This window comes from Balaenoptera physalus (genome assembly GCF_965194825.1).
Source record: "Balaenoptera physalus genome assembly, chromosome: 7".
In the NCBI taxonomy this organism is placed as follows: domain Eukaryota; kingdom Metazoa; phylum Chordata; class Mammalia; order Artiodactyla; family Balaenopteridae; genus Balaenoptera; species Balaenoptera physalus.
This window is the reverse complement of record NC_138886.1, coordinates 70,031,873-70,047,038: the sequence shown is the minus strand read 5'-3', so window position 1 is coordinate 70,047,038 and position 15,166 is coordinate 70,031,873. Positions and strand designations below refer to the sequence as shown.

Below are 15,166 nucleotides of genomic sequence, written 5' to 3'. Positions count from 1 at the left end.
GGAGAAAATATCTGCTAGTTCTAAGCATTTGCGGGGAGGTATGGAGAGAGAGGGAGTCCCAAAATGGGAGAACAGAGTCACATGGTCCCCTCCCCAGAGATCTTTAGCATTGGACACAAGAATCCAAATCTAGGCTATGGGAATGGTCAGTTCCCTTATTACAGCGCTCTATCTTTCACCCAAGTGCCTTAGACAAAAAGAAATACTGGAATGCTTTATAGACAGTGGATTTGGAACTGAGAAGACCTAACAGTACTTGTTAAAAGGATCCAGATGTTTTAAAATCCGGGTACAAAGTTGTTTTAAATCCCTCATCCAGTTGACAGCCTCAAAGAACCCTGATATAAATGGCATATCCGAACATAATGCATTACAACAGGACCCATTATCACACATACTCTGGCTACACAAAGGATCAGATCTCAATGCCACAATGCACATGTGTAACCCCTATAGGAAATGTCTGGTAAGAAGTAGGCTAACAGCCACTGGTGTGTCTGTTCCCCATCACCAGCATGTCGCTTGTATGGTGTGGATATGTCTTTACCTTCTCCATCATTAGCGTTGTTTAGAAGCAATATATATAATATATGTATATACACATATATAATATATATATATTATATGATTACACACACAAACACACACACACACATATATATATGTTTAAAGTGGCAGATCAACAAATACTTGAAAACTATTACATGCCAAGTACTCTGTACTAAGCATTTAGGATAAAACCCACATGTTCTTCCTGCCCTTGAGGAAATTACAGTCTAATGGGAAAGACAGACTTTAAACAAAGAATCACAAATAATTAAGCAAATAATTACACATATGTAAAGTACTATGAAAAACATAAAGTATCACATAAGAAATCTATACTAATCTGGGAACATCAGGGAATCCTGTCTTATCCTCCACTGAGGAAAGGATGTTTAAAACAAGATGGAAAGGATGAGTCGAATTTTTCTAGACAAAGTCCTTAGAAAACACAGGTAGACATAATGACAGCATGGCATATTTTGAGGGATTAACAGATGCTCAGCCCCTTGCCAGAAACCACTCTATAATCAAGACAGCTGTTGAAAACAGTTGATGATTCCAATACGTCAGTCAGATACTAAGAGTCGGTAGGATGTTCTGTCTTAGGACCAAGTACTTCAATATCATCCAGTGTTATCAGAAACAGAAACATCCCTGAGCCCCTTAGCACCAGGAAGGCTGCCAAGCAGGGTGGCGGCTCAGTGGAAATCAGGACCTGGGAGAGAGGAAGGCAGCTTTAGCAGGACTGTGGCAAATATATTGAGAATAATGGGAGTCAGGTTTCTTAAAGTCAGAGAAGAAAGTTACAAATAAGAAGAAGGAAATGCAGAAGGAAGCCTGTGATGTTGAATTGGAGATATTGGTGTGAACTCAAGTTTTTCAATATAAATAGCTAGATATAAAAATAAAAATAGACAATATGTGAGAGAGAAAGAGAAAGAGAAAGGGAGGGAGGGAGAGAAAGAGAATTTCCTAACTGTCCACTGAAAGGGCCTAGGAGCAGTGACTACCACAGTAGCAATGCAGTAACTTGTACCCAAGATCTTGGTTTCTAAATATCTTTCTCCACGAGAAGAAACTTGAGTTACCTGGCTATTACAAGGCTGAGGATAATACAAGATGAACCTAGAACATCTTTGGAAGTACTCAAAGAATGATGAGGTTATCTCAAAAGGACACAAGAGTCAACTTAAAGAGACTCTTACTGATCTAGTCTGGAACAATTTGAGGATCAAAATAATGAATAACTGAATAATAAATAATTGAATAATAGGAGTTCAGCAGTCCATATTGAAAGAAAGATAGAAAGAAAGGAAGAAAGAAAAAGAAAGGAAGCAAGGAAAGAAGGAGGAAGGGAAGGAGGCAGCTTTTCCTTTCAGAAGAAAGCCTACCAAAAAGTGTAAATGGGATAATGGAATTTTAAGAATCACCTATTGGCAATCATCAGAGTAATAACTCAGTCAAGAAAACATTAATGGATACCCAAACTAATGGGTGAAAGTAGGATGAAAATGGGATATTCATAAAGTCTCAAAATATCTCCAATAAAATATTTCTTGATGATAAAAGGAAAGGAGGAACTTTAATGAGGAGAAACCTGGAAGAGATCACCTTATCCAAGTGATCAAAGTCAGCATCACTTTGGTGGAGGAAGACAGACATCATGTACCACCCGAAGGGATGCAGTGAGCAGAGTAGGGCTCCAGGGCTGTAACATTCTTGCCAAAGGTGACTGACCTCTCATGTGAGGAACACCAGGCAAACCCAAACAGAAAAGTGCTCTGTAAAACAACTGGCTTCTAATCCTAAAACATGTTAAAGTCATGAAAGACAGAACAACCAAGGCAATGTTCCAGACTGAAGAGGACCAAAGAGATGACAAGTGTGACATTCTGGATTAAATTCTTGTTCTGCTAAAGCCATCATTTGGGCTGTCAGGGAAACCTGAATAGGGTCTCTGGGTGAAAGGAATATAGAAGTGATCTGGCTGTTTTCACTTTTTGGTAAGTTTTAAATTATTTTAAAATAAAAAGTAAAAAAAGTTTTAAAGCACATCTAACATTTAATAAAAAAAAAAAAACGACATCTCCAATAGTAAACACATACAAAAATGTTCATTCCTTCTGACAATGAATGCAAATTAAAGTAGTCTTAAAGTATCATTTTATACCTGCTTGGCTTTTATGGTAGTCATTTGTTTATCTATCTGATGGTTTGCTTTGTAATATGATAACTAGAAAGGGTTTATTCTTTGTTTCCTAAGCACTGTTACATAAAGTGAAGCTGTGAGAAAAGTGTGGAACAGATTCTCGTTCAGAGCCCCCAGAAAGAACCCACCCCACCAACGCCTTGACTTCTGACTTCTTGCCTCCTGAACTGAAGGTTTCCCCTGCCTGTGGCAGACACCAGAGAGTCACCACCAGGGATGCAGGGATGCAAAAAAGGACACAGGCAGAAAGACACAGAACTCCCAACCTGAGCTTCCTCAAGTGCCTTCACTTCCATTGCTGTTCTTGCTTGATTGGAAGTTGTGCCAGTGTGCCTTCCTCTCCTCTCCTTGCCAACACCTCTGACTACCCCGGCACCCAGAGCTGCGTTCACTGTGATCGAAGTCCCATGTTTTATATTCTGTCTTCACAACGAGCTCGTCAGCCTGAGGATGGCTCATAAACTCATAATCCTTACAAAAACTCTAGAAAGAAGATTCAATTATTTTCTCCACTTTACAGAAGCAATTGAGGATTACAGACTTCAGCAGCTTGCCTGAAGTGACATAGCCAGCAAGCAGTATAAGTGGGGTATGAACCCAGGCAGTCTGGCTCCCATGCTTTTAACCTCTATGGTATGCGGCTGTACTGTGATACTCAGACAGGGCCGAGGTACTGAAATCTGCTACAGTCCTCTTGAGGAGCAATGAGGCCATGCCATCCCCGTAGTCATCAAATCCTCAGACTCTTGGCCACTAATAAATTGCTGACAATTTATCCTAAGGAAAGATATATGCACAAGGATGTTCTCTATAACGGAAAAATTTTGAATGATCTATAGGGAAATGGGTTAGTGATGATAGAACATTCTACAGTCAGTCATTATCATTATTAATGATAATGGTAATCATTTTTCATGATAATTATGGAGATATATGGAAAATAGGGAAATGTTTACAATATAATATTAAGTTAAAAAATACAAAGTTTATGTATACTGGGAAATATGTAAACATTGTGTGTGCATAACAGGAACAAATTAAAAAGTAAAATTTTTAAATGATAGTAGCTGTTAGAAAGTCATGGGATAATTGGTGACTTTTTTCCTTTCAAATATTTTTATGATGTTTACAACCAAAAAACAGAAATTAAATACTCCCCAAACATATCATATTAAAACCTGTCTAGAAAGTGATGCAAGGATTCTTTTCATGCTTCCTCAACCCTTCTTTTGCAGGGGATGAGTGGTGATTATGTCCATTTACATGGAAACTTGTTAAATTTTTTAAAAAGACAATAAAATAATATACATTTTATGATTCAATATAATATAACACACACACATTCTAGAGGACATACACTGGAATATCTATTGAGGCTATCTCTAGGTGGAGAGATTACAGGGGATTCTTTCTTTTTCTTCATACCATTTTTGAACTTAGTGTTATACACATGTATTCATTTCTAATAACTTTTTTAAAAGAATTGTATAGGTAAACTATTACCAAACTAACATACTTAAAAATAACATACTTTTGGGCTTCCCTGGTGGCGCAGTGGTTGAGAATCTGCCTGCGAATGCAGGGGACACGGGTTCGAGCCCTGGTCTGGGAAGATCCCACATGCCGCGGAGCGACTGGGCCCGTGAGCCACAACTACTGAGCCTGCGCGTCTGGAGCCTGTGCTCCGCAACAAGAGAGGCCGCGATACTGAGAGGCCCGTGCACCGCGATGAAGAGTAGCCCCCGCTTGCCGCAACTAGAGAAAGCCCTAGCACAGAAACGAAGACCCAACATAGCAACCAATCAATCAATTAAATAAATAAATCTTTAAAAAAAAAAAAAATTTTTTTAAATTAAAAAAATAAATAAATAAATAACATACTTTTGGTAACCAACTCCATAATTTCATCAGAAAAATAGGACAGCTTTCTCATATCATTTATTCTATATTCTGCTCTCTTCGCTAGACTCATCAACAATTATATCTCATGCTAGTAATCCAAAAATGATCAACTGAAAATCTACCTATCTATAGTATATGTACAAGCCCAACACTTATACACTCAAATCGATGACCAATGAATCCATATCAAGAAGGAAATGCCATTCATACTGACTTTCTTACAAGGATTTAAATATACTTTCCGTGAATTAATACTTCTTATTGTAAACTTTAAAGCCTAACAGAAAATTAAAGCTTAGAAAGTCACATTCCCCAGCAAGAGAATGATAAGAAAAATAATCCTAAATGATTAGGTAGAAATACCTAAATGTTATCACCAAAAATAAATGATTACTTTTATTAAGTACTTTTAATACATTTTAAGTGTTTTGTTTAAAAAGTAGGTAAAATCTTGATGAAATCTGAATATGCTATGAGGTTGAGAAAAAACAAAGATCAGAAATCAGGAAAAAGAATAAATGAATAGAAAAGAAGCAAAAATAAGAATCAAAATTTAGAGGCCCTTAAGATAAAAAATAATTCCATGATAGGCGGAATTAGATTATAAGCAAATTTTAAGCATAGCACAGCCAAGAAACGTCCATAGAATAGATTATGATGGTGACAAGGGTTAAGGAATATTACATCTGCTAGAAGGTGGGGCTATTAGGGAAGAAGAGAAAATGTTATAGGGTATAGCAAAAAACCAGTTATATTCAAAACTATTAACTGCAGTCTTTTAAAATTGGAAGGAATTTTATGTTTGGCATGGTTTTAAAATGTAGGCCTGTATGAAGGAATGGATGCTACGAACATATGGTATGTTCTGTTGTATGAGTACTTAAGTGAGTATCTAGAATGAGAAAAGCCCTAAACATTTGAAGCAGATTAATATATTCACTATCTCAAATCTGATTGGCTAAAACTGAGATCATGACATCCAATCTCAACCTGGCATATGTGTGAATCAGGGATAACTCATCACATTTTTCTTACTCTCATGAGTTACTAAACGGGACACAGAGGCAACGAAGCCATGCTATCCCTAAAGTTTTCTCTCTTCTGCCTATGCCAAGCATGATTTTTATTCTCTCAAGCCATTTCTTCCTCAATAGAGCTCACCAAAGTTGTCATCCTTCCTATCAGCAGCGCCACTGGGCTCTGATGAGTGACACCCAGACATTTAAACTCAAAAGCTGCTTCAGAAGGGAGTTATTAAAATTCAAATGAGCTGGGCATATTGAAGAAGAAAACACTCGTTTGCATGCACACCTCCGCATTTGGCCATCCCATTTAGACCCATAGAGCAGGGTCTGGTTTTGTTTTTGTAAATGGGTTTCCGAGGCGGAGGTCAGCCTCCCACGGCCTCCACTCCTCTGGGGTCATCATTAGTAATGGGTAAGGCTGAATGGATTTTCCTCTGAATCTAGTCAGTAAACCTGACAAGAAGGCAGCCCTCTCCCACAACCTGAGAATGCCAAAAATGTGACTGGTAATACGGCATTTTTTAAATACTTCATTTATTTGTCTTAAAATAGCTTTAATAGTAAGATTTTACATAACGTTTCTGATGTCAATTTCACCTGATTTTTCAGTTTTAGAACAGAATACTTCCTGTTGTACCATGACTGCATAATCATAAAAATGTTACAATTAACAGAGAATTTTCCACAAGATTCAGAGAAAATTCATTTCTGCTAAGAAATATGAATCTAGGGAGCCAAATGACATTTTAGTCACTAGAAAAGAAAAAGAGTATGTCTTTCATTTGATCTTAAGAGTTTTATTTTTCATGGAAATATCTCACATTATCATCATTTAAAAATTTTATAAGATATCAGTGAGCAAACTAACAAAAAATAGAGCAAAAATATATGTTCCTAGAATTATTCTAGCCATGGAAATTTTAGATGCTCCTTTAGTAAGAATTCAATTTCCTCCTAATGGAGACATCTCTGTACTTTAAAAAGACTTAATTTATGGCAATATAAACAATTAACTCCACATTATATGTATGACATGTTCATATATAAACATATCTTGTACAACAATGACATAACCTTATACCAATTTTTACTGAGGATATGTAAAAGCAAATTATGCTAAGTCACGACCCGAGGATAATATTATGCACAATTTCTAGAACTGCAGAAACTAAGGGAATTCATGTCCAACCTATGAAAGTAGTTTACAATCTGGAAGCTCCAGGGATTTCTGTACCCAGTGGAAACTTAGACAACGGACATGACTTTTAATGTCCCTTCCAATGGTGAGATTTTATCCTTCCATGACCTTCATTAATCAATGATTTCAGATGTCTCCAGATGTCTTCATTTTAATTGGCTTAAAAACTTTTTTTCCCCTAAAACTGGGATGGTCTTGTTGTAATACAGGCACTGATTTTGCCCAGACTGACACAGCCAACCCAAAGAAGAATGAAACTAGCACACATCAATGAAAGAATATTATGTAAAACTGGTTCCTGAGCCATGACATGCTCATTTCGGATCCATTTTTTCCTCATAGCACAAAATGGTAGGTGTGTATCATTAAAGAGCATTTATTTAATAATTTATGTGGCATTATTTTGGCTCCAGTTAAAAACAAAAGGCACACAATCTCTGTCTTTACGTTGTGTGTGGCAGCAACAAAGAATCACAAAGGGACAACTGTTGCAGAGAAAATGAACACAAGCTAAAATTAAGAACTAGAGCCAGTGATTCCAACAACACAAAGTGATCACACAAGGTTCAGGGAGAAGACTTACCTCCAAGTCTGGTCCTGGAATACAAACTGTACCCATGTGTGTTTTCTCTTTTTAGGTCACACTCACTTGAAATTGACAAGAAAAGTAATGTGCACTTATACTTTCCAAATGGCCAAAAGGAAGATTAAGATATTCACATGTCCCCCAAGATCAGATATGGTAGTTCCAAGAGCACACACAGTGTGTATGTTTATGTACCACTTAGTGTGGTTGGTCTCCTAGTCATCTCTACTGCAAAGATGATCTGGCAGGAGAAATTATTCACCCCTTCAGATTTGTATTGTTTAATTCTACAGAAGCAAGCTGAGGGCACACAAACTTGACACGTAGACAGTATGATAGAGTTCAAGAAATGTGCTCACTTGCCTTTTTTTCCTCCTGTAACGAAGAAGCCAATGGCTGCTCTAATAAAACTGCTTTCAGGCAAATAGCTATAGTCAGTAGGAACTGTGGAGACAGAAAATGATCAAATTAACCAATGAAACTGGTGGGACTAATGAAGGAAAGATAATGATCTCGTACTGCCACATCAACCTAGAGACAAAGCAGAAGTGTTTATGCCATTAATCTCAGAACAATACTCTGCGGTTGCAACTAATTCTATTAGGTTAAGTGACTGGCCTTGAAGTCATCACTTAGGCTATGCAAGCAAATCTAAAATGGTGGTAAATCTAGTGGAGGCTGAAAAACCACAGAGGACAAAAATTGTACTGAAGTGGTTTAAAAAAACCCTTTTCCGCTTTGGCACATCAATGAGCCGCAATCCAGTGACCTCCTCTGTGTCAGCAAGGAGTCTACTGGGCTTCTAGGATGAGACCACCATTCTCTGGGCTATTTCAGGGCACCCTGAGTCAGATATATGAACTATGGAAACACATCAATCAGCATTAATATCAGCCAGTCTCTTACTTCATAAGGCAGGGACCTCTATGTGACCAACACGTGCAAATAACCAGATGTGCCTGCTGACCTGGAAAAGTGAAGGAGTGACATTTATGCTCGTTGAGTCCTGGGAGTTTCCCAGATTCTTTTCCTCCCAGTTCCACATAATTGTTTCATGAGACGGTTTTTACTGGGATAGATGGCTCAACTTTTCCAGACACACAATCATGTTGCTCCAAAGAACCTGGGTATAAGATGATTCACTACAACCTGCCTTCAGTATATGTGGGCCAGACCGTGTACTCCACAGTATAACAATTAAAAGCCTATGTGAAAAAGCAAAAGCCTGACATACACATGCTATTTTACCAGGACCTTGTGAGAGCGCTGCCCTTCAAAACTAGCAATACCAAGGGTTTCTAATATGACTACTTTTTTTTTCTTTTTCCAGTTTTAATATGACAGCTTCTACTTGTCTAAAGTTCATTACATTGGGAATGCTCTGGAACCATGTCCTATTTCTATAGCTGAGGAGTGACTGAAAGTGAGGGAGACAGTAATTATAGTGGCCCAAGGTAATGCTGTCTGTAGACTACCTGTCAGGGGATATGTGAAACTAGGTTTTAATGAGGAACCTTTGGTACCTAAACCTCCCTGGCATGAGTCCAAGAGAGCTAGTGGTCAAAATTCTATAAAGAGCAAGGAGTAGCTATAGGTCCCAGTGCATTACAGTGATGCCTTCCCCAGAAGATCTCCAAGTACATACATAAGTTAAGCATGTGGGAATTACAAATATTTTTATTACTTTTATTAAAAAGCTGGAAATAGAAAAAGCCTTGTTACATTAAGACCTAGGATTTTAATTCCAAGGACAAGGAGATATACATCTTTAAAAGTACTTACCCAATTATTTTCTCAAAACCAGGGGCTAGAAGAACTCCAGCCATATATGAAGAGTTTTTTAATGAAATATGAATATTATACAAACTATGATTACATCTAGTAAAATAAAAAGAACTCTGTTCCAAGCTTCAAGGGTCTGAATCCTAGTTTCTGGATTTCTCATTAAGCTTGTACCTAAGTCATGTAATCTTTCTGAGCCTCGGGTTCTCCATTTGTAAAATATGGGGTTAGATTCAATGTCTAAACTGATCTCCAAGGAAGGCAGGGAGAAAGAGTGAAAAGAGCACGGGTTTTGGCGGCCGACAGATCTTAGTTCAAACCACATGTTTATCATTTACTGCTATGTGACCCTGGGCAAGTCAGGAGACTTCTCCACAGTCCATTTTCCTCTGATGTAAAAGAGGGACAGTAATATCCACCACTGATATTACTGTTCTAGGGTAGCTGTGAAAATTAACTCTCTTAACAAAGTACATTGCCCCACGTCAGCAATCCCTCCTTTCAGCTCCAGTGTTCTATGACTCCAATCTTACCCGAGGTTCTACTTTGATTTGAGGACAGAGTAGACAGATGAAGATGTCCTAGAAGCCAGACTGCATTTGACTGAAGACCAATCACCCCAGACACACTGATGACCTATGAATGAAATGCAACAGTTCAATGATGGGGCAAGATCCAAATTCTATTCAATAGAAGGACACTCACAGGAGGTCACTAATCTTTTATGAGGTGGTGGCTTGGCTGGTAATGAGATATACAAGATGTACTATCAACTGTCTAGTACACTAAACGTGGGACATAGAGGTGATCAACAAGTGTTGCTGAATGAATGAATGAATGAATGAATCTATCAGTCATGATAGAAGGTACCAGTGGTTGTCTCAGGTTTCACTGAGTCAGACTGGTCTAAAGGAATTTTCAAAAAATGAGAAAAGAAAATCCGAAAAGAAAAAAGAGGTGATAGTTGCTTTAAACTAAAATACCTTTAAAAGTAGAAGGAGATACTATTTTGTTCTCTTCTTTGAATAATGCTCTATTACTGTTTTATCATTCATAATAAGATTTTTTAAATAATAGTTTTCATTTATAGTTTTTTCCCCAAGTTACAGCAACTTATGTTTCAGTAGAATTTTTTTTGGAGAATATTCATATTCATACATGCAAAAGACAGTTTCTTCTGTTCAGAAATTTGTTTGCTTTTAAAAGCATGAATTCCTAAAACTTCTTTATGTGGTGAGTATTATAACCAGCTATATTTTGCAAGAATGAAAACAAGTATGCTAAGTGAAAAGCCTAGGATACAAAGTTCTACATATGATAAGAATACAACTATGAAGAGAAAATAAGAATGCTTAAAAAGAAATATGACCAAATATTACTAGCAACTGCTTCAGGTTGGGAGGAACATCAGTGATATTTTTTCAGCTTCTTTCATCCTGTACTTTTAAGATGAACATCATGATTTTTTAAAAATAAAAATCTGAAAATATAAAATCATTTCTCAGCAGATGGACATGTTTATTCTTTAGCCAAGAAGAATGCTGACCATAATTTACCCAAATACTTTTACCAGCGACATCTGAACTAGCGCCTCTTGACCATTCTGCTTAGATATATGCCCTGCCCTTTGACTGTCTTCCACTTTTCCTTGTCTGGAGGGCCTGACATTCTTTGCAAGGTCAGGTTTTAATTTTTAAGAGAAACCAGTGCCAACTTAACTCAAAAATGCCAGCTTTCTTTTTTTCCAGAGGTGGTGTGTGTTGATCAGCAAATTATGCAGGGCCGTAAGCCATTCTCCAATGACCCTTGAACTCACCATGAATAACCAGAGATTTTCCCATTGTCTAAGTAAAACAGTTTATATCATGAAAAAGAAAAAAGACCACAAAGGGGAATATCTGTTTTCCCACTCAAGGGTCTGAAATTCCCCTTCTCACCTGAGTTAAAGTTCTAATGACTTCATTAAGTCTGCCTTGAAAATGAGAGGACTGGATGGCTTCCGACTTCAGCTGAAAGAAAAAGGAGAAATACCCATCCCGCATCCCCCCAGAAGTAGATAATGATATTCCCAGTGTATGAGTTATCATCATCTAAGCTGTGAAATAATTTATCATTATATCCTTATATTTCAAAAACAAAAGCTGTGAGCTCCTTGAAGGCAGGGCCCATGCTTTATGAAATCACTGACTTCCTAGCACCAGTTCAGTGTGGCATGTAGCAGTCACGTAATAAACCTTTACTGTATGAACAAAGGAACGCCTTAGAATTACTTGTAAATTTACATATACATATGTCCACTACACAAAACATTTTAAAGTGAAAGCATAATTACATAGATGTAAACTTAAACATCACAGATGCAAAACGGAGTTTCTTATGAATGGCTTTTTAAATTTCTTAGGATCCAATCACTTTTCTCATTCAGAGAATTTTGTAGAAAGTATATAAGTTGACTAGGTTTAATTCCTACAAACCAAATAAAATAAGGAACATATCTCTATAGAAAGAATTCTTGACCAAGAGCAATTTTCCATATATAAAGGCACTAGAAAGCCCAGTGTAAACAATACCATGATCAAATATTGTTCTTTCCTTAGCATACTGAGATATTGGGTATTCTTTTCTTGCTGTGAATATGTACACATTTAGGTTTCTTCCCCCACCCACCCACCCCTTTTTTTTTTTTTTACCTGCATTACATCCCCTTCAGAGCCTACCAAGGCCACCATGCCATGAAGAGCTGCCAAACAAAGCATTGTGGAGGTGCCCTGAAAACAAAGCATCAGAATATGTCAAGAGGGAAACAGTCCCTGGGTTTGAAGTGGATAAAAATTATATCATAGAGAAACAACTGGCCAAAATGGTACTAAATTTGTAGGGTCAACACAACCTGTGTCACTGAACCGAGGATGGCAGCAGACTTGAATAAAGTAACAGGTTAAAGTTGTTAGATTCTAGGTGGTTTCTTGTCGTTTTTTATTTTTCAAAACCACAGTGTTGTTTTAAAATTAACACACTGACAAAATAGCCAGTTTAAAAAAAAAAAACTGTAATGGTTAACAGGATGTATCATTTATAAGGCATTAAAAATACATGTGTCTTGGGGGAGATTGGTTCAAGATGGCGGAGTAGAAGGAAGTGCACTCACTCCCTCTTGTGAGAACACCAAAATAACAACTAACTGCTGAACAATCATTGACAGGAAGATATTGGAACTCACCAAAAAAAGATACCCCAAATCCAAAGACAAAGGAGAAGATACCCCACATCCAAAGACAAAGGAGAAGCTGCAATGAGATGGTAGGAGGGGTGCAATCACAATAAAATCAGATCCCGTAACTGCTGGGTGGGTGACTCACAAATTGGAGAACAATTATAACACAGAAGTCCAACCACTGGAGTGAAGTTTCTGAACCCCACGTCAGGCTTCCCAACCTGGGGGTCTGGCAAAGGGAGGAGGAATTCCCAGAGAATCAGACTTTGAAGTCTAGCGGGATTTCATTGCAGGACTTCAACAGGACTGGGGGAAACAGAGACTCCACTCTTGGAGGGCACACACAAAGTAGTGTGCGCATCAGGACCCAGGGAGAAGGAGCAGTGACCCCACAGGAGACTGAACCAGACCTAACAGCTAGTGTTGGAGAGTCTCCTGCAGAGGCAGGGGGTGGCTGTGGCTCACCACGGGGACAAGGACACTAGCAGCAGAAGTTCTGGGAAGTACTCCTTGGCGTGAGCCCTTTCAGAGTCCACCATTAGCCCCACCAAAGAGCCTGTAGGCTCCAGCGCTGGGTCACCTCAAGCCAACCAACCAACAGGGAGGGAACTCAGCCCCACCCAACAGCAGACAAGTGGATTAAAGTTTTACTGAGCTCTGCCACCAGAGTAACACCCAGCTCTACCCACCAACAGTCCCCCCCATCAGGAAGCTTGCACAAGCCTCTTAGATAGCCTCATCTACCAGAGGGCAGACAGCAGAAGCAAGAAGAACTATAATCCTGCAGCCTGTGGAACGAAAACCACATTCACAGAACGATAGACAAAATGAAAAGGCAGAGGACTATGTAGATGAAGGAACAAGATAAAACCCCAGAAAAACAACTAAATGAAGTGGAGAAAGGTTACCTTCCAGAAAAAGAATTCAGAATAATGATAGTGAAGATGATTCAGGACCTCGGAAAAAGAATGGAGGCAAAAATCGAGAACTTGCAAGAAATGTTTAACAAAGACCTAGGAGAATTAAAGAACAAACACCTAAAAGAATTAAAGAACAAACAAACAGAGATGAACAATACAATAATTGAAATGCAAAATAAACTAAAAGGAATCAATAGCAGAATAACTGAGGCAGAAGAACAGATAAGTGACCTGGAAGATAGAATGCTGGAATTCACTGCTGCAGAACAGAATAAAGAAGAAAGAATGAAAAAATGAAGAAAGCCTAAGAGACCTCTGGGACAACATTAAATGCACCAACATTCACATTACAGGGGTCCCAGAAGGAAAAGAGAGAGAGAAAGAACCTGAGAAAATATTTGAAGAGATTATAGTCAAAAACTTCCCTAACATGGGCAAGGAAATAGACACCCAAGTCCAGGAAGCGCAGAGAGTCCCAGGCAGGATAAACCCAAGGAGAAACATGCCGAGACACACAGTAATCAAATGGACAAAAATTAAAGACAAAGAAAAATTATTAAAAGTGACAAGGGAAAAACAACAAATAACGTACAAGGAAATCCCCATGAGGTTAACAGCTGATTTCTCAGCAGAAACTCTACAAGCCAGAAAGAAGTGGCACGATATATTTAAAGTGATGAAAGGGAAGAACCTACAACCAAGATTACTCTACCCAGCAAGGATCTCATTCAGATTCGACAGAGAAATCAAAAGCTTTACAGACAAACAAAAGCTAAGAGAATTCAGCACCACCAAACCAGCTCTACAACAAATGCTAAAGGAACTTCTCTAACTTCTCTAAGCCCTGTTTCTTGGGAAACACAAGAGAAAAAAGGACCTACAAAGACAGACCCAAAACAATTAAGAAAATGGTAATAGGAACATACATATCGACAATTACCTTAAATGTGAATGGGTTAAATGTTCCAACCAAAAGACACAGGCTTGCTGAATGGATACAAAAGCATAACCCGTATATATGCTGTCTACAAGAGACCCACTTCAGACCTAGGGACACATACAGACTGAAAGTGAGGGAATGGAAAAAGATATTCCATGCAAATGGAAATCAAAAGAAAGCTGGAGTAGCAATACTCATATCAGATAAAATAGACTTTAAAATAAAGACTGTTACAACAGACAAGGAAGGACACTACATACTGATCAAGGGATCGATCCAAGAAGAAGATATAACAATTATAAATATATATGCACCCAACATAGGACCATCTCAATAGATAAAGCAAATGCTAACAGCCATAAAAGGAGAAATTGACAGTAACACAATAATAGAGGGGGACTTTATCACTTTATCACCTCACTTACAGATCACCCAGACATAAAATTAATAAGGAAACACAAGCTTTAAATGACACAATAGACCAGATAGATTTAATCAGTATTTATAGGACATTCCATCCGAAAACAGCAGATTACACTTTCTTCTCAAGTGCACATAGAACATTCTCCAGGATAGATCACATCTTGGGTCACAAATCAAGCCTCAGTAAATTTAAGAAAATTAAAATCATAACAAGCATCTTTTCTGACCACATGTTATGAGATTAGAAATCAATTACAGGGAAAAAAACGTAAAAAACATAAACACATAAAGGCTAAACAATACTTACTTAATAATCAAGAGATCACTGAAGAAATCAAAGAGGAAATCAAAAAATACCTAGAGACAAATGACAACAAAAACACGACGTGTTTCGTTTTGACAACGAAAATCCAAAACCTAT

At 37.9% G+C, this 15,166-nt stretch overlaps 2 protein-coding genes across 4 annotated transcripts in view; one reads left to right on the top strand and one right to left on the bottom strand.

Moving 5' to 3' along the window:
- Positions 1 to 11,171, top strand: part of HACD4 (3-hydroxyacyl-CoA dehydratase 4) — a 104,056-nt gene extending 92,885 nt beyond the window's left edge. The window contains exon 8 of one of the 2 annotated variants that reach the window (XR_014266016.1): positions 2,810 to 4,597. Coding sequence is in view for 1 of the 2 variants with exons in the window: in XM_082470513.1 (XP_082326639.1) it covers positions 10,754 to 10,836 (83 nt within the window). In the remaining variant the exon portion in view is untranslated. Of the gene's footprint in view, positions 1 to 2,809; positions 4,598 to 10,753 lie in introns of those variants that run through there. The other variant, XM_082470513.1, reaches the window with a different exon arrangement.
- The window catches only part of FOCAD (focadhesin), a 309,592-nt gene that overhangs the window by 35,976 nt on the left and 258,450 nt on the right, over positions 1 to 15,166 (bottom strand). Inside the window, exons 32-35 of one of the 2 annotated variants that reach the window (XM_082470463.1) lie at positions 11,939 to 12,016; positions 11,186 to 11,257; positions 9,782 to 9,884; positions 7,830 to 7,910 (exon numbers count right to left, since the gene is read on the bottom strand). In XM_082470463.1, coding sequence (XP_082326589.1) covers positions 7,830 to 7,910; positions 9,782 to 9,884; positions 11,186 to 11,257; positions 11,939 to 12,016 — 334 coding nt within the window. Of the gene's footprint in view, positions 1 to 4,631; positions 7,911 to 9,781; positions 9,885 to 11,185; positions 11,258 to 11,938; positions 12,017 to 15,166 lie in introns of those variants that run through there. The other variant, XM_082470462.1, reaches the window with a different exon arrangement.